The sequence below is a fragment of the Camelus ferus genome, chromosome 3 (genome assembly GCF_009834535.1).
Source record: "Camelus ferus isolate YT-003-E chromosome 3, BCGSAC_Cfer_1.0, whole genome shotgun sequence".
Lineage (NCBI taxonomy): Eukaryota > Metazoa > Chordata > Mammalia > Artiodactyla > Camelidae > Camelus > Camelus ferus.
The window spans coordinates 76,406,433-76,426,046 of NC_045698.1; the positions used below are offsets into that span (position 1 = coordinate 76,406,433).

Below are 19,614 nucleotides of genomic sequence, written 5' to 3' on the forward strand. Positions count from 1 at the left end.
AATTTCTAACAAATGATCCCTGCCTATACTTTTTAAAGTAAGAATTATCACTATTAGCATTTCATTGCTTTGTTTTTGCGTTTGTCCCCCTGGTAGTGCATGACTCCTAAATCTATTGTTTTCTCTAAAACTTTTCTTCTGTTATCTGGTCTAGTTCTCCTTTATGGAGTGCCAAATGGTGTTTTGGGTTTTGTTTGTTTTCTCTTCCTTTTTTAAATTTGGACTTAGAACACATAACAACCATTTCTGTTCAAGAAGGCCAGAACAACATTTCATGAAAATCTTTATATAATTAGTACTTTGCTAACCAACACTTGCCAGTTCATCTCATTTTTTCTTGTTATTGTGTTGTTATTTCCAGTATCATTTTCTTCCCAAAGCAATAGAGCTTTTAAATTGGGTTAGATTAGGGAGGAAAATCAATATTTTCTATTGATTGGGATCAATAGAACTATGCAATTCTTATGTATATTCCAAAGCTACTATATGAGATACTTCATCTTTGCCTTCAAACTCAGCTTATACAAAAGATAGTATCTTCATCCTCAGAGATATGGTGGATTTTCCCAGGATGTATCATTCAAAGCTGAGCACGGTCATCTGTCATTCTGTCATTTCTCGTCCCTCTCTATTACCCTCCCCATCCTTCATTGTTCTACCCTCTTGTCCTTCGTTTTTATTTTCCTCACATTTCCACCCTACAAAATCAAGTAATGGGTATATCCTGAGCATCTGTTGGGAATCATGTAACAGGCAAGAGTCTGGACTTTACAGCCAGATGCCCAAGTCTCAATCCCGACACCACAGTGTCTAGTTGTGACACTGTACAGATCTCCTAGCCTCTTTATGCCTCAGTTTTTTCATTTGTGGAACAAGAACTATATAATTTTACTTAACAGAGCTGCCATGAAGATTAAACAAGCTATTAGGTCTAAAGTTTTTATAATAGTGCTTGAAATATAGTAAGTGCTTAGGACATGAATGGTATTATTATTATTACCTACATGTGGTAATTATCTAGTGTAAGGAATGAGTTAGAGCTGGTAAGACATGAACAGAAGCAACTTTATTTTTTCTTACTGTTGTGCTGGCAAATCAACACTGTGAATCCATTCTTCTCCTCAATGAATAAAATTTCAGGCCATGCCCATAGCTTTTCCAGTCCCTCTTGGGTAAGGAAAAGACCAAAATTTTAGACTCATCCAATTTTAAACTTCTTCCCTCCCCCAACTTGGACCTTAGAGATCTATAATTTATAAATATAGGGGGTAGAGATTCTTGTTAGTTCCTTCTCTATTTCTTGCTTTTTTTCAACCAGCCAGATGCTGATTGTGGTCCTTCCAGAGTTGGAATGTGAAAGCGATGATGAAGAGTGGGAAAGGAGATGGATGGTTAAGAAAGGTCTTACCAGACTGGCACATGTCTGGTCTGGCACCCATAATCTCTAGGTGTGGCAGGTTACAAATGCCTGTTGTTCTTTGTTTATGGGACAACATTGATGGCTCTACAGAGACTCACTGCAGGATAGTTCTATCACTGCAGGTTCTCTGAGTGGCCCCTTAGCTACCTACCTCCCTCATGTTCTGTTTCCTGTCATGTTGAGATAAGATGGCATCACCCCAGCAGAAAATAGGCCAGCAAAGGGATCTCTGGAGGGATACTAGTGTCTGGTTCTCTTCTGCACAGTCCACACTGGGCCTGTGAGAAATGTGCTTCTTTGCCCAGCTATTACTTGAGGGCAACTGAATCTCACTGAGACCATCTCTCCTCAATCACCTGCTCCAACCGTTTTCCAGTTTTTCATGAGTGAGCCAGATATCAGTTCCTGTTTCCCCAAATCACTAACTGACACATGTCAAGTGCTACAAATTGTGACCTTGAAGTATTTATCCCCTCTTACTTGGCTTGAGTAGAAAAAAAAAAAAGTACCTCTTCCCTTCCCCTATGAGATGGGAAAGGAAAAAACTACAGCACCTTGGCAACTTTTTCTCTTAATCCAATGGAAAAATAGGCAAAGCATTTGAGTACACAGTTCATAGAAGAGGAAAACCATTAAGGGTATGAAGAGAAGGTAGACGATACCAGTAAACAGAGAAAGATAAGTTAAACCAAACATAAGGTATAATCTTTATACTCCCGCTCTGCAAAAGTTAAGAATATAAATTAGATAAAAATATTAGGAAAGCATTTACATTTACACTGTTTATGTGAGTAAATACTGATGGAGTCTTCTAGGAAAGTACTTTTGCAGTATATATTAAAATTGAAAATATATATAACTTTCGACCCCACCAGTCCTGCTTCCAGGTATCTGTCCTAAAGGAACACCAGCAAAAATACTCCAATATTCAAATATTAGAAGGTTTATTACTGCATTATTTGTAATTGCTAAAAATTTGAATGTGCATTAAAAAGGAAATAGCAAAATTTTTTAAATGATACATCCAACAAAAAGTGGATGCAAGGATTAAATAGAGTAAGTTGTAGTGACACATGGGAAAGATTTCAAAGACATTGTTAAGTGAAAAAAAGCAATGTAAAATTCTTATTAATGATACATTTATATAAGAAAACTAAAGAAATCAGGGATATTTCCTTCTATACATATACTCATTTTGTATATGAATAGAAAAAAGTTTGGACCATTTCAAACCGATGAATGATTACTTTTGGAGAGGGATCCTGATACTGGGGGAAGCAGGGTCAGGTAGAACTTCAACATTCACAATCAAAGTATATTACATGTGTGATTACACATAATTTACAAAATAATTTAAAATACAATAAAATGAATAGAGTTGTTAGAGGTGATCTTTAAGATCACCTCAAATATAACACTCTGTATTAATGTCTGGACTTACTAATCCTCAGAAGAGCCTATGAGAGCATTCATTGTCATTAAACAATATTTGTCATATTAAGGATAGTTCTCTATAATAATTACTCGCATCTCAGTGTCTGTTCAAACCGTAATTATGAAGTCTTTACTATGGTTGTGAATTTCTAAGATGACACATATGTAATGCTTTTCAGCTAATAAACCAGACATTTCAATATAGAGCACCTTGACTTTACTATAATATTAATTAGACAATTTGAGCTGATATGGTAACATGCCTATGAGAACTCCAACTAATATTCTCTGAGAAGTAAATATTTTATTTCTGGCAAGTGGTTCTATACAGTTTAAATCGCATTTCACTTTTAGGAAACGGTATATAAACTATTCTCAAATGTTACATAATTTAAAACATTTTCTTTTATGGTATTTGTTTTTAATCATAATACATGTGTGTTTTTGAATCACTTAACTTAATAAAGATTGTTATAATTTTGGAAAGATTAAATATAAAAGTGTTGGAGCCATAAATATAACACATGAATATTACTTCATTATTTTCCCTGTTAGTACCTACATGAAAATGGGATTGTCCACCGTGATCTCAAACCAGAGAATCTTCTCTATGCAACTCCAGCCCCAGATGCACCACTCAAAATTGGTGAGGACATTTCCTGATGTCTTATGATCCCTTTTCCAGAGCAGAAGAAATTTATTCCATGGAATTTATAAATACTGCTCCATCCAGTTTTGCCTCCATTAAATTTCCTCAAATATTGGTGTCTGTAAAGGAATAATTAATTGTTTCGGAAATCTGTGTTCTTTCCTGGAGTGTTAATCTGAATTAGTGGCTGGAAGTTGGTACTTCATTTCTGGACACACAAAGGAATCACAGCTCTTGGAAATGATGGGGACTTCAGGAGACGACTGTGTTTTGTAGATAAGTTTATATAGAAGAAAATCGCAGAGTATGTAACATTTCTTTTTTCCTTTTTTTTTTTTTTGGTTTTTTTTTGGTTTTTTTTTTTGGTTATTAACTTTTATTCCACAAGTTAGTTGGAGCTTAGTTTTAGGCAATGAAGAACTTTGATGTAAAATACTTAGTGCCTATCAGTGAATTCGGGCTATGAGTCATTTGTTTATATGAACAGAGATAAACTGAGATCTGTGTTTCCCAAAGTGCACTCCATGGAACACAGGTCCTCAGTTGAGTGAACAAGGGTGAATAATTCTTTTGGGGGGACCATGGTTTGTGGAGGTGCTAAGGTTGGTCAAATAAGTTATGAAATGCCAATTTAAACATTTTTATTTCTGCAGGACTTTCAAGAAAGTTAAAAATACTAATGTGTAGCCTGACATCTAAATTAGTGTCTTTGAGACTTTTCCCAGTTCTTACTTGACTCTGGAAACCTTGGGGATTTTTTTTCCTTCAGTAAGCAGTTTGAAGAACTATAAAGATGAACTTTGGAAAGTTCTGATCTACTCAAAGAGATCATTAAATTAATATTTTAGAAAAAAATGTATATTAAATGTTACTTTTCATGTCCCTTACAAAGTAAATCTTTGTTTGCAAAAAAAAAATTATAAAATTTATTTTAGATGAAATCTCCATAGTAGAATCTGTACTAAATCCTCTGAAGGGCATTGCTCTTTTGGAGCTGTCCTTTATAATGCTGATCTGATGAGTTCACTGCATTTATAAATGTTAACACTTTTGAAAATTAAATTGTACATATCATGGAAGAGCTCAGACAACATAATGTGCTTTATGAATCCAAGAACCTAAAGAAAAAATCCTGGAGTCCTGCTGGGCAGCTGGCTTGTTCTCATAATCACTCCTGAAAGGTAGTGGACAGCAGGGAGGCTTCCATTTTCTTTGACATCACTTTCAAAGATTTTATCCTTAAAGAAATTTCTTTAAATGGTTGGACGGATACTGATTTAGGCAGGAGCTCCCTTCTTCCTGAAGGACTTCCTACTGCTTTTTCTGATAAGGATCAGCACCTCCATTGAAACGTGGGTTTATCTTTGAAGCCTAAAATGGCATCAATTCTGCACCTGCCTCTCTTGAAGAATGGCCTTGAACTGTTTCCTGATGTTTCCTGAGTGAGAGAGGTGTAGCCCAGTGAATAGACCGTAATGGTAGCAACTTCTGATAATGTTTTATCTGATAATATCCTGAGAAATAAATAAAAAGGATTTTTGCGCAGAAAAGGTATATGTTCCCTAGATGAGAGTAAATTCTTTTCCATCAAATGCACTATGGAATGACATTATTTATTTTGAGGCAGAATAAACCTTTGATACTTCTGTTCATTTTCTTGACATTTATGAAAGTCTAATTTTTAAATTTGATTTCTTCCAATGGATTAAAAGTTCTGAATTACATCACTACTGTCCTTTAGTTTCATAAATCTCAGAATTAATATTAGATAAAATATATGTACTGCAACTATTACTTCAAGAAGGAATAGCTTATTTACTCAAATCTGGTAATTATAGAGAAAAGCATAAAATGTCTTTGGTAGTTATTTTTTTCTTTTTTTCAATTTAAAGCAACACTTGAATTATTATTTTTTGGTTGTTTGTTTACTCTCCCAGGTGACTGGCCCCTATCTACATTTACCCCGTCATCAAATACAAAAACAAACAAAGAATTTAGTTCTATTTTGAATAACAAAAGTATTCTGTCATCTTATAAAAGATGAGAAAAGACTCGCTTCATTAAATTTTTTTCTTGTCTTATTAGCTGATTTTGGACTCTCTAAAATTGTGGAACATCAAGTGCTCATGAAGACAGTATGTGGAACCCCAGGGTACTGCGGTATGCTCTTTAATACTGATATTTTACTTCTATTGTTGTTTGAAATCTATTTTTATTTGATGAACTTATTTTTTAACTCCTAATGTCTCTATGTGAAACACAATTTGAAGTGTCTTCATGAGGAAGACATTTGTAAATGACAGACCACCTCTTGTTCTGCATAAGGGGTTCAATGATGTTGATTTGAGGGCACCCTGTTAAGACAGCAGAGGGTGAGGGGACCACAGGGAGGACAGACTGGGTCCTCTGTACCTGCCTTTGAGGTGGTAGCTATTCTTGGGGCCACTCAGGAGTAGAAAAGTAGTCATCAGGGGAAAGGACAGGGAAACAGTTTTATGACTGGAATTAAAGCCTTGAATCCTGTATCACTTTCCTTACTTGCTTTTACTTGGGAGAGTGTGTGAGGAGAGCATGTGTCATTAATGCAGATGGTGTGGAAGACAACAGTAAGAGTGGGGTAGTCCCTAGCTATTGTTGGTGGCACTGGGCTAGCCTCACTAAGATAAGATATTTAGGTGGGGTTTCCCCACCAGAATCCCCCGGTCTCTGGAGATGAGCTGTGCGGCAGTCCTCAGATCCTCTTGACCAGTCTCTCAGAATGGGTTGAAGGCACCTTGAGTACAGTTCACAATCCAGAGACAGAACAATAGCATTTGATCCAAACCAGCATGAAACTCATCCTTTTTTTCTTGATGGCTGTATTAATCTGGCAACAACCTAAAAACCAATAAACCTTTCAAAAATTATCAAGAATTTCTAAAATTTTCGTGGCTAATGAGTATGTGACAAATTAATTAGAACTCTAATCTGGATTACAAAGAAAAGAGACAAGATTTCATGTTATCAGTCATAAGTTTAGCTATGATTTTCTCTTAGAATAATCATCTTTTTATGTAAATCTTTCTTCACTGACTCGTCTCTTCAGCAAAATCACCTGCTGTGTATTCAAGCCAGTGCTTAGCACCTGGGAGATGCGTTTTCTTGCCTCCATCCCCACTCAAGGGGCTTACAGTCTATAGAGGAACAGTCACGTAAATCAAAAATGTATAGCACCTTAAGAAATACCATGTTACTGCACATAGGAAGGCCATTATGGAAACAGGAGAAGGGTGGTATTTGGAGTTTCCTGTCTTGTTCTTCTATGGCATTTATATTTGTTAATCACCTCATCTGAGAAATAGACATGTCAGAACTACATAACTAACTCATTTTAACAACTTTTGAATTCATAGAAATCAGACTGAAAAAGTGCAGTAAGATATCCACTAAAGCAAATGTATGATTAATTCACAGAAGTTTAGTGCTGGAAGAAACTTTAAAATTCATTTACTAACATTCTCATTTTACTGAGATCAAGAGTATGACTTTCCCAAGAGTCCACATCTAGTTGTTGGGGGATCAGGGATGAGAATCCAGGTATGCAAGGTCCTAAAAACACAATGATAGGATTCCCTACACAAAAAAATCACCATAGATAAATCAGTATGGTTTTCCTTCACAGAAATATTTATCAGTCATTGCATTTAATTTATAATTTTCTCTAATTTAATTTTTATGCCTCAAAAGTATTACTAGGTCATTGTCAGAAGTGAAAATCCAAACAGATGTAATCAATATTAACACCTCATGCATTCTTCTGCACCATTCTCCACATTTCCATGTTCATATAAACATTTTATAATTTTGATTTTAACTAGTTAGTTTCCCTGGTCTAAAGTAATAATGTTTTGGATTACTTTCTTAGAGCTGAATTGTTCATAAATCCAGTGATTACACAGAATTAAGTGTACCTATCTTTTTATTAAATCTTTACATTATGCCAAATATTCTTGTTCTGGAGCTTAAGTTCCTTGAGGACAGGAGTAGTTTATCAATTAGGAGTAAATAGAGAAAAATCAAAATATAGTTTAAACAAGACAGAAATTGATTTCTCTGATGTTAGAAGTCTACAGGGAGGCAATCCTGGTGGGTTCCACAGCTGTGGCTCTTCAGATGTGGTGGCTCTCAGTGCCAGGGATTCAGAATTTTCTGTCTTGCTTTACCATTCCTCAGTATGTTTCCTCACATTCCAAAATGACTGCTTGAAATCGGTCATTCCATATGCATTCTACACAATAGAAAGGAAAAAAGATTGAAAAAGAGTGCATCTTTTCACTATTAAATAGACTTGCAGAAGCTCCAAATGTCCACTTATATCTTACTAGCCAGTACTTAGTTACAGCCTCCACACTGCCAGGGAAAACTGGCAATGTGTCCCTTGACTGGACGTGCCCCAAATGAAATCAGGGTTCTCTTACCAAGAATGAGTATTGCATTAGACAACTCACTCTCTCTACCACAGGCTTATGAGTAGGATTTTCTTAGCAAAAATGTGAAAACCATTTCACTATGTCCCCTGTAGGCATCCTCTTGTTTGTTTTAATATTTTATGTTTTATATTTTATGTTTTCCTTAGAACTGTTAGCTAACAACTTGTCCATGACCCTTCCCTTCTAATGGATCCATGTGGACTTTTCCTTTCTCTAAGTCAAATGTTCTTATTTGTCGTCATCCTGAATTTCTTTCCTGCCTCCAGAGCTCCAAGAATACAGGGGAAAATAAGAACCCTGAATTTAGTCCTATGTGCCAAATGGGGTTCCCATTTGTGATCTCTAATTGCTAACCAACTAATAGAAGCTTTGAAAGAGGTCTGAGAAAAGAATGACACAACAAATTAAGGATTTAAGAAGAAAGCTGGGGGTGGGGGGCAGTTTAGTAATCATTATCTAGTACCAAACACTAAGTATTCCAAGGAGGTAGCTAGGTTGGAGGAATTCTCTGAGAATTGAGCAGCCTGAAATGGGAAGATCAGGGAGAAATTACACCAGTGATCTCTCAGAGTCCTTTCAAGGGTTTTAATAGTAGTGACAAGAGCAGTTCTTTCTTGCAGCAGTACAGAATGGCCATCCTGTGAATGAGGGATTCACTCATTGATAGAAAGAACTTTGAATGACTAATAGACTCCACGTTAGGCACCAAGATTATAAGAGTGAACGCAGTATGGTCTTATCCTTCAAGGATTTCATAGGGTATAAAAGGAGAAAGATCTGTACACACTAAATCAAAGTTTGGTGTGATAAGTTCTATATTTATCTGAGCCAAAGGCTCAAGGATAAAGAGAAGAGGGAACAATTAATACTTCCTAGATAGGCCTTTACAGAGGAGGGGCATTTAAGTTGGACACTGAAGGATTAGTAGGAGTTCAGCAAATCAAGAGGTGGCCACAAGGCATTCTTTGTCAGCAGGCACAGGAAGAGAAAAGTCAGATGAGTAGTAGCATCTGACTAGTTCAGGAACTGTTTGTTACTTTGTCACTTTGCGTGACTGGAACATAGTCTTTGGTAGGGAGCATGCAGATGGGCTTGGCAAAGTAGATGGATCAAATTTTAAAATAATCTGTACATTAGGCTAAGAAATTCAGACTTGCTTTGGTAAATAATAGTGATCCAGCAAATGTTCTTAGTCAGGGCAGTTATATTTTTAAATCAAATCTGTATTTTATAAATATCTTGATAGTGACATTTTGACAGATGGATTTGAGAGAGAAAGGAGATCAAAAGAAGACAAATTAGAAAGCTATTGTAAATGCTCTTTCCTGTCACTCCATTAACAGCTTCAGTGAATAATGTATTCAATCTCCTCCTAAATCTAATCATTTTTAAACATAAAACTATTATAAAAATACTATTTCAGATGTTTGTCTTTGCTAGCTTATAAGATGGGCCCATCTTACAGATAATGCCATCTTAGAATGGAGGCTTGTTTTCCATTTGCTATTTCTTCCCCTATAGATGACCACATAACCCTTGAGGCTATGTAATAGGGGAAAAGGGAATTGACTGGATGAAGTTAATCCATCCTCCTCTGCTATAGGTAGAGGCTCACTAGGAAGAAGTAATTTGCTGTATTATATGAAAATGAGGAGAAAGCAGCATGGAAGCTGGGGCAGGGGTGGGGACTGAGAGAGAAAATAAAAGTGCTGTGTGAACTCTGAAGTGCTAAACTTATGTGTGGAATTACTATTATATGGGCTGATCAGGCTTGGAAATCAAAAATAAGTAAGTTTGATGTGTTTAAAGAGCAAGGTTCAAATTATATATAAACAGACATATATATGCATGCATACTCTTGGTCCAAAGGTAATAAATACACTGGAATATTACCTCCAAGTGGGAGCAGAGGAAGGGGCAGGATGTTAAGGCACCCCTTTGTACAGTAACACAGAAGCACTGGAAAAGCTGAGTTAGGGAAAAACAGAAGCCCCAGTAACACCAGGGCACCGGAAGTGGGTGATCTAGAACAGAGGAAAGATGCAGGGTTTTAATTTTTTTTAATTTAGTATAATAATATTTCTGTTCATCTGTCTTATAAACAAATAGACCATTTATAGGAAAGGCTGAAGCCCCCTTTGAGGATGCCCCTCAGTTCGAGCCCTTTCTTTCCTCACCACATACAAGTACTGTCATCACTTTGCCATGTAGCCTTCTGAGAATAATTAGGTGGGGAGGGAACTGTCCATTTATGGAATGAGTTGAAAATGGTAGGACTACAGGACTGGTAGGAGTCATTGTCATGTTATGGAAAGCATAACTTTACACAGAGACTGAACTTGGAGCAGTGTCCGCCATATAATTGACAGAGGAGAGGGCTGAGCCTGCTTGCTCGCTTGATGTAAGGGCGATTACATCCTGAACAATTATCCTTGTGTACACTGGGTCTAGTTTCCACCTTGAATAGAAGGATTTTTCAGTTACATCTCTTGAGGGAGTAGGTGTTTATATTATACCATCTGTCATTTGTCAGGAAATTAAAAAAAGGAAAGCTACCCATTCAGTCTCATTTATAGAACCTTTGCCTCAGGCTGTTAATAACAGAGCATTCGCCTATAAGTGAATCGCAAAAGAAAGATTACAGATGCTAGGTGTTTAAGGAAATATTCATTATTTCCTTGGAAGTGTACCCAATTGAAACTAAACTGCAGGCCAGAAAACTAAAATTTGTGATCTGGTTAAGTGGAATCAATGTCTAGTGTTCTGAAATAGTCCAAAGAGTGTTCAACATTGAAGAAATTCTCATAATCTTATTGGACAAAGAAATAGATCTCAAGGAAAAAAAATCGATTGGGTCATGGTTCCTGATAAATGTGCTACAATGTAACTATGCAGTATTGCTTCCAGAATGTCTTAACTCGTTCAGATATTTAAGGCTTGAAGTCTGTGGGTTCAAACCTACCCATGCCAATCACAGAAAAAAAGTACAAGCTGTTAGAGCAGAAAAGAAGCCAGTATGGAAGACGATTCTTCCAACGATAAAAGAATTTTTCTGTCTAAAGCCAATTATCTAATTTATTCATAAGCTTAATTAAACTGTGTTCATATTATATATTCTTAGCTGTTTGTTTATCCAAATTCCATTTTCAGGGTCCAGAAGCTGTCAAGAGTTTATTTCCTCTCGACATTTGCCAGGGTCCCATCATTATAGGGATAATCCTGCCTTATTGCCCACATTACTGTGTTTTAACGAAATAACCTACTACATTCACTATAGTAAAATTATAATTTTTCCACAGTCTACAGTCAGAAGAGATTTCTGTCTACATGAACACACATTACTATGAAAAATGTTGGAAAATTTAAATGAGATGAAATAAGTAAATCTAATAGTCTAAAATACAAGGTTTTAGAATAGTTTTATGTTTTTGTTCATTTCTAGAGAACTAAATAGCTAAGATGAAATAATAACGTTATCAGATTACATTGGTAATCTAATCAAGTAGGGATGGTCTTGCCTGAGAACTAATTAAAACAAGGATGACTTTCTTCTTGCAATGAACTTTAAAAAAAATGGATGAAATAAATATATAGTAAAATGTCATCTGCACTGCCTATAACTTTCTCCTCAGTGGGCTGGGGTGTGTACATGAGCCCTTGGGGCTTGTTGACAACAGGAAGGCAGCAGAGAAAGCAAAAAGAAGAAATCAGAGAATGCCAAGCAGGTTGGTGAAGGGTGCCCAGATCCATCTCCTCTTCCTGAACAGGCTGTGTCCCCAGGCCATCATAGGGTTGTCCCAGGCAGGCTTGCAGTGCCTGATCCAAATGAACAAGGGCCAGGAGAAGGGCAAAGTGAGGCTGGGGACAGATGGAGGAGTGGTGAGGAAAGGTGTAGCACAACTTGTTCTTGACCTTGCAGGGGGCAGGACGCTGCAGGTTGACTGCAGGCTTATTTTAAACTGTCTTGGAAGTTTTAAATCTAGAGGAAAATAAGTCTCTTGGGGTCTTTTTGTTGGTCTGGTACTGACCTAAATAAAGGGTATTCTTACTTTAGTCCATTTTCATTTAATGAATATTTATTAAACTCCTATCATGCACCAGGCACTGCTCAAGGTACTAGAGATGTAGCAGTGGAAAAATTTTTCTTCTTTAAAGATGGTACATTTTAGTGGGAGAAGACAAACAATAAATAAAATAAATGTGTTAATTATATAAAAAGAGGTGATTATTTCTATGGAAGAATATAGAGTTGGGAAAGGGGACAGGGCACACCAACCCTGAGGCAGGAACACGCCTGGCCAGCAAGGAGGCTGGTTGGTTGGAGCGCAGCGACAAAAGGGGAAAATAGCAGGTAAGGATAGCAGGGGTCAGAGCTGCAGCTGGAAGGATATAGCTAATACTCACTGAGAGGGGAAGACTTTTGAAGCAACAGATTTAGAGCTTGTTGATTTTGAGATGCCTGTTAGCCATCCAGGTGGAAGTGACACACGGGCAGAAGGGTGTATCTGAAGTTCAGGAGCAAGGGCATGGCTGTTGTTAGAAATACGGACATTATCAGCACATAGATGCTATTTAAAGTCATGAGACTATCCAGCATCACCAAGGCAGAAAGAAAAAGACCCAGACTGACCCCTGGGCAACATCACCATTAGGAGGCCAGAGAGAAGAGAGAAACCACCTTATCATTCTTAGACCGTCAAATAGTAGAAGCAGCTCCACAAGACAGAATTATTAATTATGAGTAGATGTTTTAAGGCACAGATTCAGGGCTCAATACACCAAACAATATTCTAACATCTAAAGCTGTCAGCAGTGTAAGGGGCTGCCTCTCTGGCTTGGGAAATGGTCACAAAACCTGACTGACTCATCTCTCGGGATTCAGGGCTATCAGTGAGGGGAGGGGATGAAGAGTCCTGCAAATTTCTGCATCACCATATGTATTAAATGATACGACCGCAAAAGCTGTGTGTATGTTCTATATATGTAAACTAAGTTGAGGATGATGTCAACCACTTTAGTTAAATCAAAGTTAATCAAGTATATTTTGGCCTGACATGACTGATAAAATTGTATCTAAACAGATTGTCACCAACATCAGCCCCTCATTTCTCATACTCCCTTTGGTTTAGAGACAGTCTTTTAATGTACTGGTAATCTTCAACTTCTGGGTCTCCATATCACAAAATCATTTTTTGTGCCCACTTCCTTGTAACTGTAAGAGACTACTTCAAGAAGAGAACCAACTGTGCTGGAGAACTTACAGTTCTGTAAGGAGTCAGCTCTATTATTACATATGTGAGGGTGGAATGAAGGGAGGAAAAGAGGTCAAAAGGGAGAGGTGATTGATGGCAAGTGGGTAGAAGACTTGCTTAAAATGTATTATTTGGGCCTTGAACACCCACAACATGTTCCATTTATAATGTTTGCTACAGAAAGTATATGCATAAAATAAACATAAAAAGTTTCAAAGAATTATTACTGATAATTACCAGTAAGATGTGTAGCTCCTTTAGAAAAAAACAGTGTTGCTGTACTTAACACATGAGACAGTTTGAATGCTAAGTTCATTACTTTTTAGCTGCTGCTCCTTATACAAAAAGAAATTCTTATAAAATGTGAATATTAGGATCAGTTAGGTTTATTTATTTATACTCTACCTTTTCCCACAAAAACAGGAAGGCAGCTTGTCAACAGTTAATACTCCTTTGCTGTCCCCGGGGCCAGCATCCTTCACAGTTTTAAAGTGACCAGGAGACACAGTCTAATTAAATATTTGGAACAAATAGTGATTCCTCCAAGATGGGAGGGCTCAATGGAATCATAGAAAAGTGAATTTCATAGAAATGAAACTTTCATAGGGTAATAATAAGCCGTGTTTCTTTTTTCCTCTTCTAAAAGCATGAAGTGTTCTCAAATATTTGGTTTTCTCTTCAGGGTATCATTTAAAAAATAAAAAGTGAAGTGAGGATAATAAACAGGCTCTTTCTTCACCCATTTATAAGATTTGTACAAGGAGATATATCATACAATTCATGTGATAAGGAAGACTTTTTCAAGAGCTAAAATGAAAAACATTAAGTGAGAGTTGGATTGACTGATATTTGTAGTGTAAAAGATCAAGAACAAAGGAAAACAGAAAGGATGCGTTAGAACATGAAGCAGCCTATCACCTGTGTCTCAAAACATCCTTCAAACTCTTTTCTTGCTCTACCCTAACAAGTCATAAATAACTAAAGTGACAGAGGCTTCAAATGCCTCTTTGGTCCTTCCCAGCCTTCCACAGCATGGAAGGTATAGAATTAACAGTGTCTGAGATCCATTGTAGTAAGTGACAAGGCTGCTCCTAGCTAGAGGCAACCCCTTCCGGAAGCATCTCAGCTGTTTCCCTGCCTGATCCATTCCACACCTTTGTTATAACACTTAGCATGCTGCACTGGGACATTGCCTGTCTTCTCTGTTTTCAAAGCAGAAATTGCACTCGACAAAGTTAAAACGGTTGTGCCCCATACTTGCCAAATGTATGTGACACCATAACAAAGGACCACATATGATACAGATGCTAAGCACCAGCTTGGAGTCTTCCCAGCTGTGGGCACTGCTGCCGCCTACAGGAGGCTGCCCTGAAGGCATTCTTCTCCTTTGTGCTCCCAGGACAAGTTAGGAACCCAGAAGGGACAGAGAATTTCCAAACACTGCTCTTCTACTTCTGGCAGAAAATCCCTCTCCCTCATCCTTACCATGCTGCTCACTCCCCTGCAGCAAAATTTAGAGAGATTTCTAGATGCTTTGGTAAAGATGCCATGGATTTTTGTGGCCTCAAGAAAACTCTGAATTCAAAATAAGCCTCTACAGTGAAAGCCCCAGTGTTTTTCCCTCAGCTGTGAAAGGGGGAGTAGTTCTGTAAAGTCAGGTTCAGACTTTGAGATGAAAATAGATTTTTTTTCCATTTTTTGAAAATTGAGGTAGATTGACAATATTATATTAGTTTCAGGTGTGTAATATAACAAATGAAAATTTTTATAGATTATACTCCATTTGTAGTTGTTATAAAATATTGGCTGTATTTCCCGTATGTTTTGAATGGTTAAAATGAAATTATAGGAGAGAATACAGACAAAACCCCTGACCTAATGGAATCTGCAGTCTGGCCGGGACCTGCCTCCCAGGCGCTGATCACACCCGGGCCTCACTGCACACCAGCTGTGCTCCACCCACACCAACTTGTCTAGTTCCAAGTGCCCCTTACTCCTTCCTGCCACAAGTCTCTTCACGTGCTTTCTCCACTCACAACTCTCTTCTCTCTTTCCTCAACCACCACCTCTCCCCCTTTGCCTGGTTAACTTCTCTAGATCTTTCACATCTGTTTGAACTTTACTTTCTCTGACCACCTTTCTTGATCTTTCTGACCAGGTCAACCCTCTATGAGAGACTCTTCCTCCAAGCGCTTCCAGTTACCACTTGCACATTTCTTCACATGGTTTTCTTGATCTACCTCCCCCACCAAACTGTAAACACTGTAAACACTGTGATGGTGGAGACTTGTTTCCTGTAACTCCCTATTATTCCCCGCACCACTACCTGACAGTGCCTGTCGTACAGGAGGTGTTTAACAAATAATTCATGATTTATTTAATGAGTGAATGGATGAACCTGTTGATTTCATTTGCTTCAGTCTCCCTTGTGTTTGTCTTTCTCAAAACAGTTAACAGTAGTTTAAAGAAGTCTTCTAACAATGAATGCTGCTCTGTAGTTTTACCTGCCGAGGTAGGAAGAGGTTGTGAAGCTCATCTAGGGCATTGACGAAATGGAGGTACAATCCATGACCAAAATTATCGCTCTGCTTTTCCCCTGGGGCTTTAGGAAAAGAGGGAAAACCTAGCACTAATGGTCCCTATAAGGGTGTCACAGGCCATAATTGATAAGAATTATTTTAGAACCATTTCCAGTTACAGTGATTTTATTCAATAAAATGGTGTTCATCTCAATCTTTATATGGACCTTCAATCTCTAGATGTTTTAATGGTACCATGATCTTATTTAAAAATCAGCACTCTGAGGTCTAAGTGGTATGTTGATGAATAAATATCATAATTGAAGTTTGAATTTTTATATAGTTTTTATATTCAGTTAAAACTGCTTTTTAAAAAGGTAAGTATCTTGGCAGTTCCAAGACCATTTACCAAAATTGTTCTGTATTGGATACTGGAGTGTGAGGTATACTGGGAGCTCTGTAGCATTTAGTATTTAATGAGCAATAGCATGAATGATAATGTAACTTTAGGAAGTGGCAGAAAACCTGGACCCACTTAGAAGACAGCCAGTAAAGTCAATAAATAGTTATTGACTATTTCAGAAAAGATGATTCTGAATCATTTAAAATACATTTTTAAAAAATCATATTACACCTTGAAATGTTTTTGTCCCCTCCCCCATTTTGTTTTTTTGTTTGATCATTTTGGCAGTGAGGTGTGAAAAGATATGAAGGACAGCCAGGAGTGCTTAAAGCACTAAAAGATGGACTAGTTGATGTTTTTTCTTGACCTAAATTGGAAGTAGTCAACTATTTCTCATTCTAAGAAAATCATGAATCCATAGAATTACCTGCAAGGACATTTGATACCTAGGAGACTTAAAGTGCTAGCATGCCAGGGCCTGAAATTTATTCTAGAAAAGCTTTTGGCTCTTGGAGAAGATTCAGATAGATTATAAGAGTGTGTTCTGCCAGTTCTGAAGTCAAGGTCGTATTAACTAGTGATTGGAAATATTCAAAGGGTGCTGTGAATGGGAATCTAATAGCATGTTTAGAGCTTGTTTCATCCAAATTTTGTATTATGATTAGTAAATATGATAAATTTATTTTAAAAAATTCTTTTTAAGAGAAATTCATTGCAGAGGGCAAAAATGTTCTATATTCCTTTTGTCTCAGTTAGCCTCACTGTGGAAAGTCTAGCTTTTCACACCACCAGTATTATTCACGTTACAGCATAATGCCTTATAAGGAAATAAATTGCCTCTGAAGAGTAAGGTTGCACACAGTGCTGTGAAGGGAGATCAGATATTGCCATGTCAGGTAAGAAACCCAAATGCCCTCTAAAGTGGATTCCAAAAGGATTTTGTACTGTGGTATTCACTTCATTTGGGACCCTTAGCCTGGGAGCCATGGAGGATGGCCAGAAAGCACCTGACCTTCAAGACAGCACACTGACCTCTGGACGGCAGAGGATGGGAGGTTTGATTTCACTGGAGCCCACAGGATAGGTCCCCACAGGGAGCAGACCCAGCAGGCGCTCAGATAGGAGGGATGGGAATGCAGCAGGTTCTACAGGTAGAGTGCGTGTCCTCTCTTCCTGCTCAAACTCTCAGTAACCATCCCTTTACTTATATCACAGCAGCGTGCGAGTTAAAACTCAAAGTAAACTTGGAAATTAGCTAGTTCAATTCACTTAGATTTTAGAGGTGAAAACCAAGACCTAGAAAATATAAGATTCTCCCCAATGTATTTCAGTATTTATGTTTAAATGTGAGTGAATGACCTGATAGCACTTCTCTGATGTGGAGACCTAGAGTGGGCAAAAGCACACGGTACTAACTGTCCATGCCAAAAACGCATGCATTCAGCTCCCTGACCGTAGCAGCTCTCCTGAAAGTGGCAGCCTAACCTGAGTTCCCTTTGCACTGTGATGAGCAAAGCATTTGTGAGGGGGAGTTCAGTGCAGAGGCTGTTGAGGCCCAAAGGATCTGTCTGTGGAGAACAGATGGCCCTGGAAATGAAAACTAACCTCACAGAGAGAATGGTGTTGGCTTTGAGCATGCGTTTTTCTTAATTATGTTAATTAAATCTGAAAAGGAACCTTTTCTAGGAATAATTTGCCTATAGATGAGAAATGCTTCTTGGCCCCAGATACATTTCCTCAAAGGGTGCGTCTTGCTGAATTGCTGCTCAGAGTGCTTAGAATGCTCACTCTCATTTCACTGTACAGGCTCTTTATCTCCTATATTTTATATAACAGTTTCTACAGGGAAGAGAATATTCTGATTGAAAAAGGATGGAGGATAGTATGGGGAAAGGATGGAGGATAGTAAGGGAAGACCTCAGTGGAAAATCCATTGTGTTCCTTCCTGTAAATTAAATCCAGGTCCCACGAGGACAGCTTCCTTACGGAGCTCACTTTGACAGTCTATACTGAGTATGACATTCCCAGGCTGCATGGACAGGGATCCAGTTCACCTGCTTTTCTGCCCACCTTGGGAAGGAGGAGTGTGGTGCGCCTGTCCCCAAGGCCTCCCTCAAGGAACCCTCAGCATTTGTCAGTCAGCTCCTTCCTCAGAGACCCCGCTGACACCTACAGTACTATTGTTCAAAGTAGAAAAGGGCCACTCCGGGCTCTAAACCTGAGCCCTATTTCTGCATAGAGGTTAGAGCTCCCACTTCTCCTTCTCTTCCTTTGTTAGTTAGGCAAACAAGCAACATCTCCAATTCTCTGTGCAGACAGTTATACCCAGTTAATTCTCTATTTTCACAGCACTAAGGTAATAAAAACATGGAAGATCTTACTATTCTATGCTACCAAGTCGTTTCATGGCTGAGAAGACTTTCCATTTTCACAGTGGTGGCAGGGCTAATAGGAGCAGCCTCATCGCACATAGGGAAGGCCCTTTCTCAGTGCGTAATCCCAAACTGACTAGGGTCAGCTGCTCTCTGGGGACCTACATGTAGTTCTCAGTACCAGGATATGTGCCAGCACCACCCACCCACCCCTCAAGCCCCTATTCCAACCTTCCAGTACTAGAGACTTTCCAGTCCCCCTCCCTTCTCCACTGGTCCCTCCCCTGCTTGCTGTTGAACACACACACTCATGGACACCCTGTGCCTCAGGCAGCGTAATTATCCCTTTTCCCCTTACTATGCTAAACTTTGATTTCTTTCTTTTCTACGTACAAAGCTCCCTTTGTAGCAGAGATATAGCTCTATCTCTCTGATTTGAGCAATATCATGATGTTCTGATGCAGACTATTAAAGTTAATAACTTTGTTTTTATGTACCCAAACACAGAGAGACTATAATCTCTCCCACTAAAATAGACGTAAGAATTTGTAGCCTCATATTTTGTTTTGGGGAGAGAAGATTGGTTACAAAACTGTTTTGAAACTATTATTAAAATGTGAATATTGAATATAAACTCTAATTTAACACAATTTTCTCTCATTCTGCAGCACCTGAAATTCTTAGAGGCTGTGCCTATGGACCTGAGGTGGACATGTGGTCTGTAGGAATAATCACCTACATCTTGTAAGTGAAGAAGAGCAATCTCTATGCATACTGTTTGCCTTTACTGTAATATTTTCAAGGTACTCATACTTCTCATAAAAAGCAAGATTTCTTTTTGACTTTTTGTGATTTTCTATGACATTCTAAATGTAGTTAGTGATAGGATCTTGTGAAAATGATCATTGCTTTTTATTCTGCAATTTTCTTGGATCCAGAACATTGTCTAGGGCTTTTCTGTGTCTCATTCTGCTATGCATTGTATAGCAGATTTGGGGGAATAATTATTTGATAATGAGCATGAAACTCAAGTCCACATATTAAACTTGCACTTACTTATTTTCATCTCATCAAAATGATGAGTATTATTCCTTTT

At 38.0% G+C, this 19,614-nt stretch overlaps 1 protein-coding gene across 2 annotated transcripts in view; it reads left to right on the forward strand.

Annotated features, from left to right (window-relative positions):
• Window positions 1–19,614, forward strand: part of CAMK4 (calcium/calmodulin dependent protein kinase IV) — a 211,531-nt gene that overhangs the window by 165,460 nt on the left and 26,457 nt on the right. For both annotated transcript variants that reach the window (XM_032476487.1, XM_006192562.2), the window contains 3 exons: window positions 3,410–3,500; window positions 5,589–5,663; window positions 19,187–19,262. In XM_032476487.1, the coding sequence (XP_032332378.1) occupies window positions 3,410–3,500; window positions 5,589–5,663; window positions 19,187–19,262 (242 nt within the window). The remainder of the gene's footprint in view (window positions 1–3,409; window positions 3,501–5,588; window positions 5,664–19,186; window positions 19,263–19,614) is intronic.